The following is a 20,575-nucleotide window of genomic DNA, read 5'->3' as shown; positions in this document are numbered from 1 at the left end:
CTACTTTAGGTCTCTGCATTTTTGAGATAGAATGTGGAGCGAGTTCTAGGTCCACACCTTTGTGGACCCAAACATGAAATTAGGTTTGCTTCCTCTGTGTGTGTGTGTGTGTGTTTAGTTAAGAAGTGTCATTTTTTTTACTCTTAGCACGGTTCTGAGGAGAAAAAAAAAGCGAGCTTCATCTCTTATTTCGAATGGTGTTTCTAAAATATGGACAAATCGAAGGTATATAGATATGAAGTCCAGCGATGGATGGTGCCACCAAGAGGTCCAGTACGCTCCACCGCACCGCCTCGCGAGAAGCCGCGTACGCAATTGCACCGTGCTTCACATCATTTCGACGCTATTATAGGTCCTATTTGAGCTCAGTATTTTGCGGGAACTTCAAAAATATTAGAAACATTAGTTGTATTGGTGGTCCAACCAGAGAAACTAGTTCCTATACATGGCTGAACGAGCAGTCACGCACGTATTTTGCGAGTCGCTACTGTAGTAAAATTTTGAAAACTTGTCGGTTATCAGAGTGAAGCAGGAGCCAAGATTATTACTGCTCTTTATTACTGCTAACGTAAGGACAAGTCGTACCATAAGAAATACATCCGAAACCAAAAACAAAAAGATCCCAAATCTTGCAGGCATTCAGAAATCAGAGAGAAAACAGAACTGCAAAGAACAGGTCACGACCGCATGGTATACATGCGAATGTACATACAGTAGAAGAGCACCTACCACAAAAGTTGAGGTTTCTGATATAAGAAGTGGTATTAAGTAACAAAATTCTCGTTGGGGTTGCTATAGAAACATATATTATTACTTCAGCACCACATGAATACGAACTCCTCCAGTAATAACAAAAAAAAACTGCCTAGATTGCTCACGCTGCTTCCAAGTTATTTTGTTTCTTTGCTTTCTGAGGTGATGCAGATTTCAGGTGGAGAATTCTTATAAGGGATAGGAGATTGTGGAAAAGAGGGTGATTCCGTCCAATTCTTTCTAATTGCCGTAAAAAACGCCCAGGAAGATGGGGCGCCGCGCAAGGCTGACGCGCTCCAGTCGAACTCCTTGTAGAAAATAGTGCGCCAGAACGCCCGAAGAAGTACCTTCCGGGTCGTTTTCTACGGCAATTAGGAAGAAATGGACGGAATCGCCCCCATCACCCCTTCTCCATAATCTACTATCCCGTATACGAACACTCCACCTGAAATCCGTACCACCTCAGATTCGTGGAGTGATGCCTTCAAATGAGAGGTGGAGGCAGACTAACAGCGTCCAGGTGGGACTGACTTAAAGCCACTCTTAAAGTCTTATCGGTCCAAACGTTTGCACATTAGCTCCAGTGACCGCTAAATGTATACTAGGGTCAAAACGAGATGAAGCATGTACGCAATTGCGTATGCGGCTTCTCTGGAGGCGCTTCGGTGAAGCGTAGCGGCTGGGAGCGTGGTAAAACCCTTGCTGGCACCACACATCGCTGCAGTTTGCAAAGGTCCCACCTCGGTTCCACCTGCTGCCTCCACCGCGTCGTTCAAAAAGTGCTGTTTTCTGTATAACTGTTGAAAAGGCAGTATTGTAGCAAAGAATGAAAGACAAAAGATAAACAAAGCTCTTCTATTTGCTTTGATTAAACAAAATTATAAAATTATGTGGAAGTGCTAGTGAAAGACCAATAAATCCACTCTCTTGAATAAAAATGATTTCCATCACTTAAAAACTTTGTAATCAGCCAAACTTTTCATCTATCCGATAACTGTATCAAAATTCATTTCATTTGAAATGGGTACGTCTCATTTTAATTCGCAATTCCTCAAAAAAGGTTAGGTGGACCAATCAGGAGATGTTTGCTGGGATCGCAACTGAGGGAAAAATACAACCAGTGAGTGAAATACTGTTCGAAGTTCACTGATTAAACAAGCTTAATAGGTACTTTTTTCAGGAACAACAGCTAAGGAAGAGGAGGGTAAGATTTTGTCCAAAATCGCTCAACTCAAAACAGTTACGAGCAACATATCAGCATTAGAAATAAAAAAAAGTTCCGCTCATCTCTCCCTAATCGCCCTAAAGAACGGCGTGGGAACTGCATTAGTTCCTACGAAGAACGTTAGAAGGCTCCTCTATGCACACGTTCTGATCCCCTCAGCAACCTATCCATGGGTTTCACTTGAATAAGAGGACAATGAGAACTCATTATCTTCCGACCGCTGCGCAACTGGATGCGGCGCGTGTGCAAAAGTGGAGCGTTAGCAACTGAAATCGTCGTGAAAAAAGAGTATTTCATGCCGTTTTTTTTTACTACGATCAGGGAAAGATGAGCGGAACCACCCATGTACCCGCAGTGTACAATCCCGGATAGTGTACGTCCATCGGAGATCCATACCAAGTCAGATTCTATAAGGGTGATGGCTTTAACATTTGAACAATATTGATTTTTTATATATAACGGCCGTCCATCTCTAATGAGTATTGAAAATAACTGCTCATATAAGTTACTATTTTTTTTATTAAGAGAAACGACTACATTGACGGAATTGCTGTAGATGGGTTTGAAGGAGTGAAGGATGTTTTTATGTACGTAGATTCCAACAAATCGTGTCTTATTACGAATGTTAGAGACGCAAAACGCAGGTTCAGGAAAAATTTTACGGATAAATTGGAACACGATGGAGCTGCACTCGCTGTATATCACAAAGGAAAACTTGTTGTGGATTTGTGGGGTGGATGGGCTGATCGAGCGAATGGTCGAAATTGGACTCGAGAAACAATTACAAACATTTTTAGTTGCACAAAAGTGAGCGACCCTTACCTTAAAAATATCTTTAAAAATACCGTAAATATAATATCTTTTTTAAAAACCTTAAAATGAATAAAATTCACAGAGTGTGGCAGCAATTTGCATGGCGTTAAAAGTATACAACAAAGAATGTGACTACTCGGATAAAGTTATAAAATATTGGCCGGGATTTGGTCAGAACGGAAAGCATGAGATCACTATCGACATGATCCTCACACATCGAGTAGGTCAAATTTGAGTCTTTCTCGATCGCTACCTCTGGGGACCTGAAGAGCATTTTTCCTCAAATTCTCATGCTTAGCAGATCTCAGAAAAGCGTAACCGTGTCCCAATGATAAATACGGGGACAATAATCTAATAACATTTACAATCACACCTCTTTCTATTCTACTTTGCTTTTGTAGGCCATATTTTTCACCCATATTTGTTGGTTTTTTTTTACTTCTCTCAGAATAAAGCTGGTCACATATAGTACTTCCCAATTGAATCCATTCAATTAACTTCATAAAGGCTGGACTGCCATATTTCGAAGAAGAAATTACATTGGACGAAGCAAGAGACCCAATGAGAATCTCGAAGCTGATTGAGGAGGAGTGTCCAAAGTACCCGCCAGGATCGAAGATCGCCTATCATCCCATAACATTTGGATGGTTACTCGATCAGGTGAGACGGCACAGAGTATGGACGTGCACCTGTCCTCAGCGAAAAAAAAAATCCTCGTTTTTAAAAGGTGTTCTGTCGGATTGACGGGCAACACCGTAGCATAGGAGATTTTTTCCGCGATGAAGTCCAGCAAAAGCACAGTACGTACCGTCAATTTATTTATTTTTTACAAAGCTAAGCAAAATTACTTTTACCCTTATGAAATTCCAGACACAGACGTCTACATAGGTTCATGTGTTGAACAAGAAAGTAGAATCGCAAAGCTGTCACCGTTGAAAGGCACAGCTTTTCGGTTAGAATGTGGATATTCACGGATTCCCGCTATGTTTACATGGAACCGCTGATCTTTAGGGATCGGGTGCACGACCGAAGGATATTCTCTATGGGTAATATCTTGCAGTGCAGGAGTTCCAGTTTAGCAGGAGTTAGGAGACCAACACCGCTAAGTGAGGTGAGAAGGAGAGCTTTGAAGAGTGGATTCAAATCACTGTAGTCGTTTCTGCATAATTCGATATATATCCGTGGAATCTCGACGATTTATCCTAGACGTTGGAGACGTTTTTGTTCTCGTCTTCTTGTTTCCGTGTGAGCCTTCTCTTCGCCACATTCTTATTAGTTCATGCTTTCTTTGTTCGAGGACTTTATGAGGGAAATATGTGGCTAAAAATCCGTCCAAACTAATATTAACAAGAGAACAGCACCACTGACAGGGGTTGGGAGTTAGGGACCATCACGGTTGTAACAGAAGGTGAAGTACGTCCAACTGGCTTCGTCCGAATGCATCACAATCCTCCAAACCTCTGAGGTGTAGAACTCTGTGATGGTAAAGGGAGGAGGTGTCGTAATTCGTTGCCTCCACTCCTCTGTACTGCGTGGTTCTATGACAGCTGAAAATATTTTCGAATAGAATTTGCTTGTTTGTTTACTCACCATTCAGAGCATTGAGATGTTCAACAATCCATTAGTGCGAACATTTGGACAACCAGCTGTGAATGGTGTGGCAAGCGCTCGTGGACTAGCACTTCTACATCAGATTTTCATGGATGGAACTCTTGTTTCACAAGAATTTTTCAAAGTAACAATATTTTCTTTCGCGTTTATCCAGAATCTAAAATAATAATGTCATCTAAAACGCTTAAGACCTTTCGACAACCGCAATACGAGAATTTTTTCGACCATACAATTGGTGAAGAGGAAAGTAAAGGGCATGGTTTCGTCTATTGTAGAAGTCCAACGGTGAATTCTCAACGCTTCGTGGCTCCTAGTGATTATTTTCATCGTTTTTTTTTTGACTTTTCAGGGATCATGGCAGATTGGACATCCATCGATGGGTGGACAGTGCATTCGAATGGATCCAGACAACGAATTAGTGATTTCCTATGTAACAAATGCACTTAAAGCTGGACTTGGCAAACATACGCTCACCTATAACAATCTGCATACGAAAATCTATGATGTATTAGTTACAAAGAAGTAATTAGTGAATTTACGGAGAAATTGTTTTATTTCAACTTTTTCTTCATTCAAAAATTCGACAAATGTATTTCTTTCCTTTAAATAAGAATAAATGTGACCATATAAATACGTCCACGTATGACGAGTCACCTGATGAAGCTATGGATACGAATTTGGGCTTAACGTTCATAAAACATGAAGGAGAAACCTGAATTCTTTGAAATTAAAAAAAAACAACAGGTCGAGAATAAATAAAAAAAATAAAAGTAAGAAAGTAAGAATAAGTGGATAAAATATAAAAATAAAGGAAACAAGGAAAATAAAAACTATTTTAGCTCGTTTTCACGCGATCTTGCATGTTGTTTTACATTTTTTGTTTCTATATTATCGTTTTGTATTCATTCCTTGCCTCTTCCTCTTTACACACCTTTGAGCGCAATAAATATCTAAATATAAATAAATAAATAAATAAATTTTACTACTTTGTTATATTGTAATGCTATATTATTGTTATATTGTAATGCTTGTGTACAAGTTACACATATTTTTTTTTCTTTCCTGTACACAAACAAATCTTCAAAAATATAGACATTGGTTTGTATATCTGTCTGGTTGACTGTGATGCGCGTTCAACGATGACGAGAACGTGTGGTTCAGGAATTTGCGAAGCGGAGAGCTTTTAAAAACAACTGTTGACGACGTTGTCACCTGAAAATTCCAGAAAATATTTCCGAAAACATGAAAGTAACAGTAATGTAATGTGAAGAGCGCTGAAAGTTTATTATTTAGTATTTTTGAGAGAAAATCTTAAAAAGAGCAATTCCACATATTAAATATGTGATATATGTGAAATATACATAACTGAGCTCATAAAAAGCGGGTGATTTTTTTTACGTTTTTTATGTTTATTCTCTCTAGGGTAATTTCCTAAACTTTTTCAATTTTCCGTTCTTTTTTTTGTTTGCAAGAAACGAATGACGAGAAAGATTGCATGCAGATCCGATTTAAGGAGTCAGTGTAGATAGGTGTTAAAGAAAACATGAAAACTTTTGAACTTTTCAATAAGGTACGTAACAACGGTACATCCTCATTATACTGAAAAAAATAAATAACAATAAAATAAAAATAATGTAATAAAATAAAAAATAATAATATAATAAATTTGAATAAATGAGTTCATGAAAAGGTAACCGCCGAGAGTATGAAGGAAATCCGAATTTTTTCTTTTAGTGAGTGTCGAGATCATAAATAATCATAAGTTATCAGAAAGGTTTGTATGATTGACTGACTTTTTTAAGGCTCACGCTGCATTCCGGGAAAAGAGTGAAAACCTTACTGCAGGTGGTCTATGTAGAGTGGTACAATCCAGCGATGGAGATGCCTCGGTTGAAAGTCATGTTTTATCCAAGCGAGATGTTAGAGGAAAACAGCACACATCAACTTGCTTTTGCATTAAGGATCGACCCGATAAATCAGGAATATTGGAATCCGCGACAAAAAAATGTGTATAGCACACCGCATCGGAGTTTTAATTATGTGTGTTCGGTTAAAGGCAGGATACCAGGAATGTAAGGTGGTACACGGGAAAATCTAGAGTTTGGGTTGTAGATTTTTGGATCAGAAGTGGTTCCGCACATCACTCCTTGATCGCCGTAAGAAACGGCGTGGAAGATCCCGTACTTCCCTACTGTTAAGTTCCAAAGCGCCACCCTTGTGCATGCGCCGCATCGAAGTGCGACCGGTCGAAGATCAATAACTTCTTTTCACCAGGCTATTTAAGTAAAACCAATGATTAGGCTGCTAAGGAGACCAGAACGTATACATAGAGGAGCGTTCCAACGTTCCTCGTAGGAAGTAAAGTGGTTCCCACGTCATTTTTTCGGAAGATCCGTGATGGATAAGCGGACCCACCCCCTGATCTTGCAATCTACAACCTCATCTTCAGCTTTTCCAGCAGATTCCCTCACCTCATCAGATTCGTGTCATGCTGCCTTTAAGCAATTCATCTCCATCTCCGAGAAGGAATCCGTACAATGGAATATCGTCGTTGAATTAGTTGCATAATGGGTGGCAGGTAAATTTTTTCAATATTAATTTTATTATAATTATTTTAATACTTTTCATTCAATTGTGATTACTCGGAGTGAGCTTATACTGCCTCTTATATCCAGATAACAGGAGAGTAGCCTATAAAATAAGAGGATTGATAAAGTTACAGGAGGAATTGGAACTCAATCACGATATTATTTTCTGTCCCGCACTGTTCGCAATGTGGAAAAATCTCGTTTTAGTTTTTTTTTTCGAATTTGATCAGTTGTTAGTAAACAAGAAATATCTTCACTCCGAAAAACCGTCGCTGACTGTTCAGTCAGTTTTTTGTTAAACGTAATAATCATATCAAATGCGAATTTTCATTTTGTTTTCAGTGCTCCCATCGGACAACGTGAGAGTAACTGTAGCATTTTGATAGAACCCTCTTATTGATCGAAATATCGAATGAAAACTTTTTATTAGATCATTTCTTAATAATCTCATATACTTTCCGTTGCAATCGATTGTAGGTGAAGACATGTTCGCCAGATCCGGCCTTAAAGGCGTTTGTGAGGTAGCACAGTACAATATCGTTCTCTGGATCAAATCGTACTATTTGTCCTCCTACGCCCATATGGCCGACTTGCCATGATCCCTAAAAATAATATAATTCGATAATATCCATTAAATTATATATGATAGTCGTCATTTTATTTTGAATCATTTTATTTCCCTTTGTAGCCCTATTCTGTTTGAGACCCAGACGAACCAGCACAATTTTGTTAGTTCATTAGATTTTGCTAATCATGCTTGTCTATGATTGGTAAACAAAACAACCAGTACCCGACTATGCACAAAAAATTACCGTAGGACTCCGAGTGAACATAAAACCGTAGCCTTTGCTTTGCAGTTCGCCTATTGAGTGATCGAACTCGTCCACGAATAGTGGTTGGAAGATTTTCTGAAAGATAATGAATCGGCGGTGTACCGTAGGCAATGTTACCGTAACCGCACATTTCAGCTAAATAACATTACCGTAATCACCTGTTTTAACTCATTAGACAATAGCGTGCCGTCCATGGCTAACTGGTGAACCAGTGCCAATCCTCTCGCCGATCCAACACCATTCACTGCTGGTTGTCCAGCATAACGAGTTTCAGGATTATTATAAAGAGTGAAGTCCTTAATAGGGCCCTTAATAATATCTAGCACTCGTTCATGATACTATAAGTCCTGCGCGAATTCTTGAAAAAAAATAAATTCAAACGGACCTTCCCGAAATTTCGCATGTTCCTTAGTCCTTTCGAGAAATATCCTCGTGGATCCAGCGCATACCGTCCAATTGTCGCAATTTTCCGATCATATAAAAATTCCCTGAATCATGGATCAATCAATTCACCGAATTGTTCTTTTAAAAATTGTGGTCTTACCTGACGGCTAGTAAAGGGTTCAAGCCAGTCAATCGTGCCACTCGAACCTCTTCCGCCGCACAATCACCGATATGAACATCAACGTCTAAAATCAATAAATCGATCTGGAGGTATGAGTGCAACTAATTATTTGTCGAATAAGACCTATAAGGAAACTAGGGTCTAAGAATGAACGGATGAAAAGAGGAAATGATGATTCTGAGGAAGTTGAGACAGGAAAAAAGAGAAAAACACAATAAAAAAATGTGCTCACGATGTTTTGCTTCAATTTCCTCTCGGAAAAATTGGCCGACTGTTCGATGTTTTGGATCGATCCGACAGAATATCTGCGAACTAGAATTTGAAAGCAAATGAACGTGAGAATAAGTTTTTTTTGTTGGGAAAACTTCTGCTAATCCAAAGCACTTTTTCATTTCTGTTAAAAGTTGATAATGCAAAATGTTTCGTAGTAAGTTTCTTTATCAATAAGAGCACTTTTTCAGTCGAAGAAAAAACCCTAAGGGTCTCAAACGTTGACCCATAGAACCCTTTGTATTTCTGTTTTTGTATTTTTTGTAAAATTAAACTGTCAGTTTACCTTTACAGCTATACACCTACTTGGTCAACAAGCCAACCATATGTCAGTGGATGATACGCCGTCCTGGTTCCCGGCAGGAATTTTGGCGCTTCCTGTTCCACAATGGTGGCCATACGTAGACCATCCGTAAGATCGGCAAGAGTTAGAGCAGGTTCGAAATACGGGAGACCGGCCTATAAGTAAGGTAGGGAATATTTAAACCACAACTTTAACGTTAATAAAAGGAGACCCCAGCAACGTAGCATTTTTTTTTAAAATCAGAACTGAACTGAGCACCTTATGAGCAAGTATCATTTGAATATTGATGTCTTCCTTGCCATTCTGACCAAATTCAGGCCAGTATTTTACAACTTTGTCTCCGTAATTGCACAATCCACGATCCACTAGAATTGCCACACAAATTGCAGCGACACTCTGAAAATGATCAGTAGGTTCTAGATACTGTTTCATGCAGTTTAATAATAAAATTATGGGATGTATCCTACTAAAAATAGCTGGGAAATTTCGGTTGGATTTGATTAAAATCCACATCCTGATGGTGCAGTCAAGTTGGATCAAAACGATCTTTGCAATCTAAGTGGAACGAACGAAGGTCGTATCTTGATCGTAACCGCAGGCTCCACTGCACCGCTTAAAGGGAGCGTATCGCGAAATTGACGTGATACGGAACCGTAGCAAAAACCTGGAGCTCCAGTTCCCTGTCAACTCCCCCTGTTTTCCTAAAAAAAACCGCTTTTGTTCCTACGAGGTGCGTTAGAACGCTCTCCCTTGTGCACGCTCCGATTGGGAGATGATGAGCGGAGCGACGCCAGTTTCCCTGGCGGCCTATTCATTGGTTTTCTTTAGATAGGCTGGTGAGGAGACATAATCGACCTTCGACCGCTCGCTCGTGGACGCGGCGCGTGCGCAAGGCTGGTGGGTTCCAAGTTACCTCGTAGGAAAAAAGCCTTCTTTCCAAGCTCTACGGATCCCTAGGGTTTCCGTACTCCGTTAATTTCGTGATACGCTACCTTTAACTGCGCCTGGCTTCGAGTCATTTTGACCCGAGTGAATCCCGCTATTCCTTGCAGCAGAAACGAAAAAATCTGTGCTTTTGCGTACAGCTGCAAGAAGTTGGTCGTACACACCAAACTGATTCGTGTAGAGTCGGGAATCACCAAATATTACATGAATTACCCTATGATTAATTGTAAAACTAATTTCATCAAAGGATACGGTCCCTCTCGTATTAATCCGCAGGGGAAGCCAACCACGCCAATCCGAGGAGGTGCAGCCGATGTGTCAAGTCAGCGTTTTTATTATCCTAAACGAGTTTGGTACCTGGTTACTGATCTCGGATCTCGGAAAGGATGAAAGGCTCCGCTAACGTTAGTGCGGTTTCGAACCATTGACATGCAATCACTGCCGTGCCCCTTTCCGAGTGCGCTACACCCGCCCCTCATTGTTATATAACTCGAACAAAAAAAAAAACCTAAACATAAACAAACTTAAACAAAAATTTAAACGGAAACTTAAAAATCGGCGCTTATATCCATGATGACCTATCAAATACTGGTCAGTATTGAATTATTGTGCTGTTATACAAAATATACTTGAACGCGTGAGCAGGTGTAGCGCAGTCGGTTAGAGGCACCGCTCTTTGCACGATTGATCGGAGGTTCGAATCCGCCGTAGTGCTCAGCAAGCCTTTAATCTCTCCGGGGTCGATAAATTGGTACCAGACTTGTCTGGGAAGATAAAAACATTGACGTGACACATTGGCTAGCCACCGCAAGTCATTTTATTCGTCAGTTTCACGTTCGTGAACCCCAAACGATTCTGAATTGAAGTGAACGTGGGGGCGCATCCTGGCTTGTCGTCCAAGACTACACAACATCCACTTACCTTTGTACAACTGAAAATGGTGGTGATAGTGTCCTCATTCCAACGACGATTGCACGATTTATCGGCATAACCACCCCATAAATCTACTACCAGTTTTCCATGATAATAAACAGCAAAAGCAGCACCGCCTCGTTCCCATCCTTCAGTGAAATTGTGTCTTAAATGGAAGTGTTGTTTGTGAGGATAGAGAAGCAGAGGGGAAAAAATAATTATGTCCATAATTGTGACTGTAATTTATGGAACCCAAATTTCTTTTCCTTAACATCAGAAGAAAAGAAAAATCACCGAAATGATTCCCTGATTGGCTCAAAATTCTCGTCAACTGTCCCATCGATGAGTTCTTTTTTCATCTGCAATAATAAATACTGTTCACAGAAAGCGATCACAGAAATGTGCAGGTACGTAATTGCGGATGTACGACAACAACATTTATAAGTGAAATTCAAAGTTCTCCAATTATAAATCACTCCTTTCCCCTTCACTGACTCCTTTCCCGCACAACTTTTAAGCATAGGGGCATTGGAATCATTTTTTTTAAATTTTTGATGCTATTCCATACAGAAATGATTTTTTAGCGAATTCGTTGACTACGATAGCTTTACAAATCCGTAAGGAGAATGGTTTTGATCCTCAAAAGTATAGCCAGATGTAAAAAAAAACGATAAGAAAAATTTTTAATTGCTCCAAAAAAGTCTCTAGAATTAATCTCTAGGAAATCTCACACTATAAAAGTCATTCATATAGCGGATTTTTGCTTCTACTATGGCCTCCACTGTCCCGTACAAAAATGTTTTAAAAATACAAAAGTCAATCACGTCATGGAGACGGAAAATTCTTGTCACGAATGGAAATAGGAAATTGAAAACCTTTCGACATTAAATCGACAACAAATTCGTTCAAAATTTAGGTAACAAACGTTTACTGAAACTAACGGTATCTTTATACCATATTCAAGAACCAGAACCAACACAATTTCATGGACGACGGTTCTTTTGGTGTTCTGAATTGAAAATCGTCCACGGAGAAACATTACAAGAATGAGACAACTAGCAAAAATAGGACAGTTGTCCTTAATTACAAGATTTAAGGGTCGTAAAGGTAGTAAAACCGAGCGTGATTGAATCCAGCCTACCGATATAAAAATATGAATAGGGTCATTCGAAGAAATTGAGGGAAAAGAGGCTCATTTTGCTGTCTAGAAAAAAAAGAGCTGCTGTGGAGAAGTTACTCGAGAACAGTTTATGCAGTTTTATTTATGGTTCTAATACAAGACCATATTTTCAGCACAAGCAGATTCCCGGGCAATATGTAAGTAGTTGAGGGTGGTGGCACTCACTGACACCTTTACTTCTCGAAGTAAATAATTAAATCAATCGGGGCCCTAAGGCCTAAGCATTAATCTCAGAGGATCTATGACATGTAAACTAAAGTTACTAAGAGGAAAAAAAAAGTAAGTTAGAACTTCCAGAAATAACTGGACGACTGAGTGCCCTCTTCCCCAACTACATTTTCCCAGATTTCTTCGCTAAAGCTCTAAGCTCGCAAATTCCTCATATTTTACCTTATTACATACTCAAAGAACCTTGCTAACTAGAAGATTATCTTGTTTCTAAGTCGAAATCCTATTCTGGATGCAAACACGGCTATCATCATTGTCATTACTGCCGTTAGAAAACCTGCACAGGAGTGGAAAACACTTCCCAACTAGAGAGTACGGTAACCGAATCGATTCATAGAGATGTGTCACTCTTCAGTAATTGTTATTCACGTATGTACTGGAGCGTATAACTACAGCGAGATGATCCGGAAAAAAAATCAATCTTGGGAAAAATATGCTCTTCACCAATGATTCTCGACAATAGTTACATTTTCGGGAAAAGTTAGCAGGAATGGTTAGAAATTCCCGGCTACCTCAACCTCAGGATGTATTACATAAAGATATAGCAATAAACATATAATAAATTAGCATTAGAATTAACCTACATATGTCTGACACCGAATTTACGTTTTATTACACTCTCCTGAATTGAAGTTTAAAAAAATCACTGCATTTCAAAAAAAATCGATTAGGAAAAAACTCATCCTCACTTATATATAATTCAAGGATTTGGTCCGGAAACGCTATTTCGGTTCTCGCTGAGATATGAAAGAAAAAAATAATAAATATAATCGGGCATGCGGAAACATTGTCAGTTAAGTGAGTATCTGGAAAATTTGGGAAACTAAAGAAAAAAATATGAAAAATTAAAGTATCTGGAAAACTTCCGGACCTTTTTTTAAGATAAGTTGAACGGAAATGGAAAAAGTGGTGTTTTTTTTGGGCAACCATTCTGATAAGTTCTATAATCCTGAATATTCTAGAGATCCAGGAAAAGAGCCGGCACGCAGAAAACGACAGTAAATCTTTCAAAACAGAAAAAAAAACCGTAATTAGGGCTTATTTACCGCCACGTAGGTGTTGCAATCATGTATTAGAGGCACTTAGAAAATAAGCGTACGAGAATACGAGCCGCTGAAGCCGTTAGTAGATCTTAGAACTAATTAATAACACATAAGGACAATGGATCTGTTACTATAGTAGGAGAAGGAAGTGCGAGGCCCTTATGACCTTGACGGCACTGTCGAGGTCATTTGTTACGGGTGATATTAACTGGGAAATTAAGAGTGATGTCCTTAGAGTTAGTTTTTAATTGGATTTAAGATGCTACTATTCCACCAATTTTTTTCTCTACGTTCTAGGATCCACATATAAATTACACTTATCTGAGTTAGTTCTGCTCTCAAGAATTTCTTTGTATTCCAGTGACCTCCTACGGTATAAAATAAAATAAAGAATGAATATCTAAGGAATATGAACAAGTGTTCGGATGAAACGAAGTGTAATTGACTTCTAAATGTGGTGACCAAACGGATGGATGCCGTTATGACTGCAGTGCAAGTGAAGTTGTAATGTATCGACGAACTAGTCAACAACAATTGTGTTAGTTACTTGCTTGTAAACCAGTTAGACTTCGTTCCACGTCCAGAAAAATGCGCTACGGAAGAACACTGGAACTTTTCTGGATAATTTAGGTGTATTGTTTTCTTACAGGGGTCCTATTAAGTTCTTCCACGGAACTTTTATTTCCCTATCGTTTCGTGACACATCGAAGACGCGTCCATGCAGTCTGCCGTCGTGCATTCGGTGGAACAACACGTTAGATTATTTTCAATGTATACGGGGTTCTATTTTCACTACATTGAACGATTATCCAAACTTTGACCCAGGATAGTGGTGGATCTTGACGGGATAAACGTAGAATTGTTCCAATCAACCTCTATTTAGGCGTCTGAAGACGGCGAAAAAACCGAAACGTCACTCAAATAAAAGTTCAATCTAAAAAAAACCTCGTAAGAACACTTTTAGAAAACTTAGACAGGGGCTTTTTTTGCCGAGGTTTCAAGATAAGAGAACATTCGAATTTAAGCCTTTTTTTCTTGTCAACTAGAGAGAAAATACTTCTTCCGAAAAACACTTTGTCATCGACACAGTATTTGTGTCAGCATTGAAGTGTCTGGTTCTTTTCGAGCTTAGCTTAGGTCTTGTCAATTACCCAAATAATCTCGTAATTATTTTATTATAGATAAATGATAGGAAAACTAATTTCAGAATTTCCAGGAATCAAGACGATGAATTCTCACTGATAAAGGTCAACTTTTCAGTTTTTAGAACTCTCTTCTCCGCGCCAGAATATGACAGGAAAATTTTAGTTTTTGTTTCCATCAGCTTCAATTTTCAAACAGCTAAACATTGGCGGCTCTCTTTGTTCTCAGCCATTGTTTGGAGGAATTATCGGGAACTGTCAGGGAAGTTGAAAAAATCATATACAAGGTCAATTTCTTCGAAATATTTTCATAAAATTGGAAAAATTAAAGAAAAATTCAAATTCAAATTAATAAAATTACTTTTTCAAAGATTATTATTTGTCATTGTTTATTTATTGCCATGTGTTTATATACATGATTATCTTCTGATTTGAGTTCTTCTTTAAGTATCTGGAGTTTGCAGAACTCAGAACTATAACCTTTGTTCACAATCACCTCATCAGCCATATCATCATGGGTCCATTTTATCACTTCTGAGCCCACTGAAACCGGTCCTCTCACAGGTTTGAGACAATCTTGATGATAAAGCAAACATAGAATCTCTTTCTAGAGGATTTTCCGAAGAAAGATATGAACATTTGTTCAGAAACTATTCTTCCGTGAGGTACTGGAAGAACAGCAAGTAAAAGATCGAGGAAAAAGCAAGCTCCTATCGTCTACGCCTATCTCATATCTGCAAATCAAAGTCGAACGTTCACAGTTTGAATCAGATTCCTAAATGTCCTGGTTTTAATTAATAAAAAAATATCCCATTACCCGCTAAAGGAACTGCTGGATTGCGTGCTCTAATAATAGGTATACGCTCAAATGTCAAGGGCACAGTTCAAAAATTTATATTTTCGCCTGTTACCAGTTGGACTTGTATCTCTCGAGCTTTGTGGATTCTACGGGTTTGTTTCGACCTTCGTTTAACACTGATCAGTTGTTCATACACTTTTTTCTAAAGGGAGTTTTGCAGTTGCTCAAAATTCCAAGTTTCTCCCTCTTCGCGAGTTTTTATGTTCTCTCTAAATTTCCTCTCTTCAGTGTTCTTGATATGTATTATTTTCAAATTTGCCAAAGTAGATGTGGATCCGATCATTATTTGGATTTCAGATTTGTCGTCCTTTCCAGAATCCCGTGAATTGATTTCTCAGTTCCATTTATTGTTTAAGGCTATGTGGATCGAAGTTCGGCGAGCATGTGAAGCAGTACAGAACTTTACTGATGTTGAGGATGCTGCGGCTTGTAGCGAATTGATTAAGGAGGTGGAGAAGTTCAAGTGGAGGATTCAGAATATATTGAAAAATCAAGTGGGTCACGTATTAATGACTACAAATGATGAATATTGTTTTCTTCGGCAAAATTATCCCATATCTTGTGCATTATTCGAAGTTTCAGTATGAAAGGAACAGCGATGTCTTCCTAGAAAGTTTGTTTCTACTTTTTTTCTTTTTTCTTGAAAAAAAGGAAGTAGTAACCCAGCATTTCTGGCATATCTGAAGTAACAGAAATTCTTATTTTTGACAGCAACCTTCCATTAAATTACTACTATGGGATTCCTGAAAAGAATTCCATTGATAACCGTGCACTGGTCTTGCATTCCATAGTTTTCAACTGCACGGTCGTAACATCAAAATTTCTCTCGCTACAGGGAAAATCTCCAACTGATCGTGTCAAACTTAAAGCAAACACGGAAATTCCAATTGATGGCGTCAAAGTGATGTTGGATCAGCCACTATGCGATGAAGCGATCATTATCAGTGATATTTTCAATCTCCACGAAATGGAAGCGCTTGAACTAGTGCTTTCCGGTGAGTTAGTTTTTCCACTTTAGTTGTAATAAATTGCGTTACCAATTAAATTCGATTATTTACTGTTTGCAGGGGAAAGTCAGAAAATCCATTTTGATTGCTTGAATCGTGGTCTAATTGCTGTTGTATGCTACTATGATGTACATCGTCTTCTCGCTGTTCTTCTGAGAACAATGCTCGAATGGGACAAGGAATCAATGCATGAGAGTCTTCGTGTGTTTATTGAACAGAATTTTGTGCAGCGTACGATGTTCCAACATTTGCTACGTTAGTTTGCTTTCTTTTCACCTTTCTGATTGAATTTATAGTTTGTTTTTGAAGAACTACAAGCGACTTTTAACGTTATTACTGAGTTCCACATGCTGTCACAACCGCATGTGAATGGTCTTGGCGGGCCTCGGCATCAGAATTTGGTTAGTTCCTTTTCCATTTACGATTTATTATAAGAATATTAGCTGTTCTGTTACAGCTCCGCAATGTGATAGAGGAAATCCGTGAAAATAGCGCAGAAGCACTCTATTCACTTTGTGAGTGGGGAGCTGAACATTCGAATGAATTCTTGGCCGATATCTACCCTATCCTCAAGGTTTGGGAGTTTCACGTTAAATCTATTGCTGTTTCTAACTTCTCGCATCTTTATTACACCTGTTCACTGGCAGTGTTTTCCTCTTCAACTTTGTTCCTTCTAACCTCTTCAAACCAATTTCTTTTAACCTACATCATAAAAAGTTAGGTCTATTTGAAACTATGGAAGAATTGTGCTTAAAAAAATAACTAGCCTTGTTCACTTCCTTCTACTTTCAAGAACTTGGATTTAGGTTACGTTTAATGCTGCTATAGATCTCAACTTTCAGGTTGTGCCTTTGGCAGAAAAGTTTTCTGCCCATCACCTGTCCGCCTGGATTTGCCTCGTGAAACTCACTTCAAGCAGTGTGTTGTCACAAAGTAAGTCTTCCTATCCTTCTAGTCCACTTATGATGTTGGTTAGAAGGTTGGAGTACTCGTTTCGGACCATCATAATGAGTTTTTCTGTAACATTCATGTAACAGTTCACAATTAGTTTCGAGGAATTTTCCATACATTATCTTTTTCCAGCAAACACTGCTGCAGCTGTGCTTTCAAATCTCGTAAAGGAGATCCGAAACGAGACCGTATGGAGTGATCAATCGGTATGCGGCACTGTCCAGCTCGCCTGTGCAATAGCTCTGCGAGCTCTAGCTGTGAGCCCAGCAGATCACTTAAGTGAGCTTCTATTTATACACCCTTAGCTGTTGTTCTATCCATACATGTTTTTTACTCATTCTTTTTCGAGGTTGCATAGGTTCAATCAAGAATGATTTTGTAGACATAACAAACGTTGAAGTGGACGTTGATAAGGTTGTGGATCGAGCCATCAAGAACTTAGCTATGATATTCATTCGTCATGGTGTGATCGGGTGGGTCTTTGATTTGGTAATAAATTTGTATAATTCCATAAATTTAAACCGATTCGATAAATTTTTCTTCTGGATGTCAGCCAAGAAATAAGTTTTTTTTTTTTCAAATCAAAGAAATGTACGTATAATAATGCAGATTCTACTCGGAGTGTCAATTCACACATTTCAAAAAATTCACACGATATTTCCTTCATTTCCAAATTTCCATTGTTTTTTCGTTTGCCCTTTCTCTAGAAAACTATGCTGACCTTCCTGTGTTTTCAGATCTGATTCTTTCAAGCTGTGTAGTACTCATGTACGCGTAGTGGATACTATGTTAAAACAGCTGATTGCATTATTTCCCGCGAAGGTAGGTTGTCATGGTTTTTCTCATTTGGTTAATGTTCTCATTTTTTACAACTATTTTCACTAGGTTGATGCGTAAGTGTTTCGACTCTAAAACAGGCTTAAAAAATCCACGAAATACTCAGTACACACTTTTTAGTTAATGGAAATTGAACGAAATTCTGAAGATGAACTTACTTGGGTGGACGAAATGGCGGAAAAAGGGCAGCAGGTTGTCTTTAATATTTTTTTTGGCCTTTACTAGAACGATTTTTTTAATTTCTTTCTAGGCTACTCCCGCTCTACACTATGAGAGTTTTCTTCGATGTATCTCGGATCTTTATCAAATTGCTGATGATCCGAAAACGAGTGGTGCTGTGAAATTGTGCATAACAGAACTCAGCTTAGGATATAGTAGCTCTGGTTCTGTGAGTTTTCTATCCACGTAATTGGTTGGTCAGATGTGTTTGAAGCACATTATAATAGTTTTAGATGGAACTTTGTCGATTCATGGAACGCGCACGAATCTCACATCATGTCGTCCATGCTGTTGCATATCTGGACATGCTTTGTGCAGTTTGTCGTACACGACAAGTTGCAGCCTTCATTTTTGACGTATTTGCAAGAGTATCGGCACATGATGGTGGGTTGTCAAACTGTTATTTTGCATGGTTTTACCAAGTGCTACAACTTATAACTACTTTCTCCACTTTGTAGATGTACATGTGGGGTGGGACCATGTAATGTCTGCTCTAAGATCATACGAAAGGCTTTTCCGAGAAAGAGCTGGCTCAACATCCATGATAGGGTATGATAGAGGCAACAATTCATCAAAGATGCTACTCGTGCAAACCCGAACTTTCAGACATTCTCTTTCCGCGCAGCAACAACCAAAAGCCGTGATTCCACCCAGAGAACTGATAGGTTTGATTAGCTGGATCACTTTGGCGAGGACCGTTGTGGATTTGGTGGGCTAAAATTCTACTATTCCCTTTAAATTTTTTCAACCTCGGCATAAACAGGATGACGATGCAGCTGAGGTGTTTCTGGAAGAACGCCAATGGGCTGTGTTAGACGCAACGTTAGGAATAGTATCAGCGCCTGTTCCTCTTCCGTTAAAAGGGGCACTTCTTCGACTAGTAGCTGCTTTAGCAAAGAGGGAGGCATCTGCGCTTAGGTGAGGACTCTACTAGTTGTTAGAAAGGAAGCCCTAGGCATTCTTCGATAATATATTCACAGAGATCTTTTTCTAGGATCTGGAATGCGTTGAATGCGCATGCCCTCTGTACCTTCGCAGAGAATGGGGCTTTGCTCGGATTGCAGGTGAAACTCTAGTGCATCATCTCTTCTTATTTTCTTTTCTGTATATGTTTTATCATTATTTTTTTATGTAGGGTGTTGTTTTCTATTGCGGTGATATACACATATATAGTAATACTATTTTTTCTACACACCTACCTTTTCAAAGTCGTTGTATAGGTTGTACACCGACTCACTAACCTCAAGCGATTCTGAATTGAAGTTGAACGCGTAACAATAGATGCGATGGTTGGAGCCAGTGCTCCGACCATTTCGCTTTTAGACGGTTGGCGAAAGGACCTCTATTTTTGGGCGATTTTCGAAGGAACTCCTTTACTTTTGGACGGTCGGGAAAGGCATCCTCATCAGTTGAGCTACACTCTATGACCTAGACCCCCTTTACCTGAGGAGGGTCCGGCTCCTCCTTATCGCATCTAATAATCTTACGCGTAATTGCGTTCCAATAAGTGTTTATCAACGTTATGCACTTCATTATTTGTCTCCAGTGAGTAGCTGGAGGCTTTTTTTTGTCGTAATTTCATCTTTTTAAACTGTGTCCACTTTTAATTAAATTCTTTGCTATTCTATTCCGACTAGAGCCAATTGTTATTGACAAAAGCGCTTAGCATTTGTGAACTTCTCTAAGAGCTTATATAAAACATTGTAGAGTAATTGCTATTTTTCAGAGAGAACTGGATGAGCGAGAATGTAGTGAAGAGATTTTCGATACTTCTCTGGGATTTGTTTACCTCTTAAGATCTCTTCTGTCGCACTCACACATGTAAGCAGTCTGGTTCAGTTTTTTTTTTGAAACTAAAGTCTCTCTTACCGCTTTCTTTGTTTCTTTTTCATCGGCAATGCTATGGAATTACAGTGTGATTCCTGAATTTGCTGCACCCTATCTACAGTATCTTACAAAGTCGATAGTGTCACAAATGGGCTCACGATCCTACAAGAATATCGCTCAATTTGTGAGTTGCTTCTGTTTTTTCAATTCATTTATTTCTTTTATATCACCAATAAGTTTTCTTCCTGTATTATTTACGGGGATTAGAAACTTGAGAATTACAGAAGAATCTTGTTGCTATTGACGTTTCGCAGCTTTTTTTTTCTCTCTCTGCCGTCGCTATTCCTTTCTCGTTTTGTTTTCATGACTATAGTGTTCACGATGGATCAACAACACTTCTATTTTTAACTTAGATGTTTTAAGCCTGCATTAGCCGGTATATTTGGATCTAAAGTGTCCTAAT

The 20,575-nt window shown here is 38.9% G+C and overlaps 3 protein-coding genes across 5 annotated transcripts; 2 read left to right on the top strand and 1 right to left on the bottom strand.

Moving 5' to 3' along the window:
* Window positions 1-1,834: 1,834 nt before the first annotated feature.
* RB195_020913 (uncharacterized protein) lies at window positions 1,835-4,928 on the top strand (the record flags this gene model as incomplete). The annotated part of the gene is made up of 12 exons (XM_064189453.1): window positions 1,835-1,873; window positions 1,934-1,957; window positions 2,504-2,565; window positions 2,629-2,785; window positions 2,874-3,011; window positions 3,299-3,451; window positions 3,519-3,591; window positions 3,662-3,743; window positions 3,803-3,902; window positions 4,389-4,526; window positions 4,592-4,687; window positions 4,752-4,928. The coding sequence occupies 12 exons, from the start codon at window positions 1,835-1,837 to the stop codon at window positions 4,926-4,928; spliced, it is 1,239 nt and encodes a 412-aa protein (XP_064045334.1).
* Window positions 4,929-7,421: 2,493 nt separating this feature from the next.
* RB195_020912 (uncharacterized protein) lies at window positions 7,422-11,178 on the bottom strand (the record flags this gene model as incomplete). Of its 2 annotated transcripts, none has more annotated exons than XM_064189451.1 (10): window positions 7,422-7,592; window positions 7,803-7,898; window positions 7,982-8,131; window positions 8,209-8,311; window positions 8,368-8,452; window positions 8,621-8,693; window positions 8,965-9,117; window positions 9,221-9,358; window positions 10,829-10,985; window positions 11,114-11,178. In XM_064189451.1, 10 exons carry the CDS (start codon window positions 11,176-11,178, stop codon window positions 7,422-7,424), a joined length of 1,191 nt encoding a protein of 396 aa, XP_064045332.1. The 2 variants fall into 2 exon arrangements, with proteins under 2 accessions (XP_064045332.1, XP_064045333.1); XM_064189452.1 differs by having other exon boundaries at window positions 7,982-8,119.
* A 2,810-nt stretch (window positions 11,179-13,988) lies between these two features.
* RB195_020911 (uncharacterized protein) lies at window positions 13,989-20,574 on the top strand (the record flags this gene model as incomplete). Of its 2 annotated transcripts, XM_064189450.1 has the most annotated exons (21): window positions 13,989-14,024; window positions 15,289-15,363; window positions 15,628-15,765; window positions 16,107-16,266; window positions 16,339-16,533; window positions 16,588-16,679; window positions 16,736-16,852; window positions 17,121-17,211; window positions 17,362-17,508; window positions 17,612-17,702; window positions 17,967-18,051; window positions 18,187-18,258; window positions 18,317-18,454; window positions 18,519-18,669; window positions 18,744-18,834; window positions 18,892-18,994; window positions 19,049-19,203; window positions 19,280-19,349; window positions 20,012-20,106; window positions 20,200-20,296; window positions 20,536-20,574. In XM_064189450.1, the coding sequence occupies 21 exons, from the start codon at window positions 13,989-13,991 to the stop codon at window positions 20,572-20,574; spliced, it is 2,238 nt and encodes a 745-aa protein (XP_064045330.1). The 2 variants fall into 2 exon arrangements, with proteins under 2 accessions (XP_064045330.1, XP_064045331.1); XM_064189449.1 differs by lacking the exons at window positions 13,989-14,024; window positions 15,289-15,363 and having other exon boundaries at window positions 15,631-15,765.
* Window position 20,575: the final 1 nt, after the last annotated feature.

The sequence above is a fragment of the Necator americanus genome, chromosome II, assembly GCF_031761385.1.
Source record: "Necator americanus strain Aroian chromosome II, whole genome shotgun sequence".
Classification (NCBI taxonomy): Eukaryota; Metazoa; Nematoda; class Chromadorea; order Rhabditida; family Ancylostomatidae; genus Necator; species Necator americanus.
This window is presented reverse-complemented; position numbering and strand designations above follow the sequence as displayed.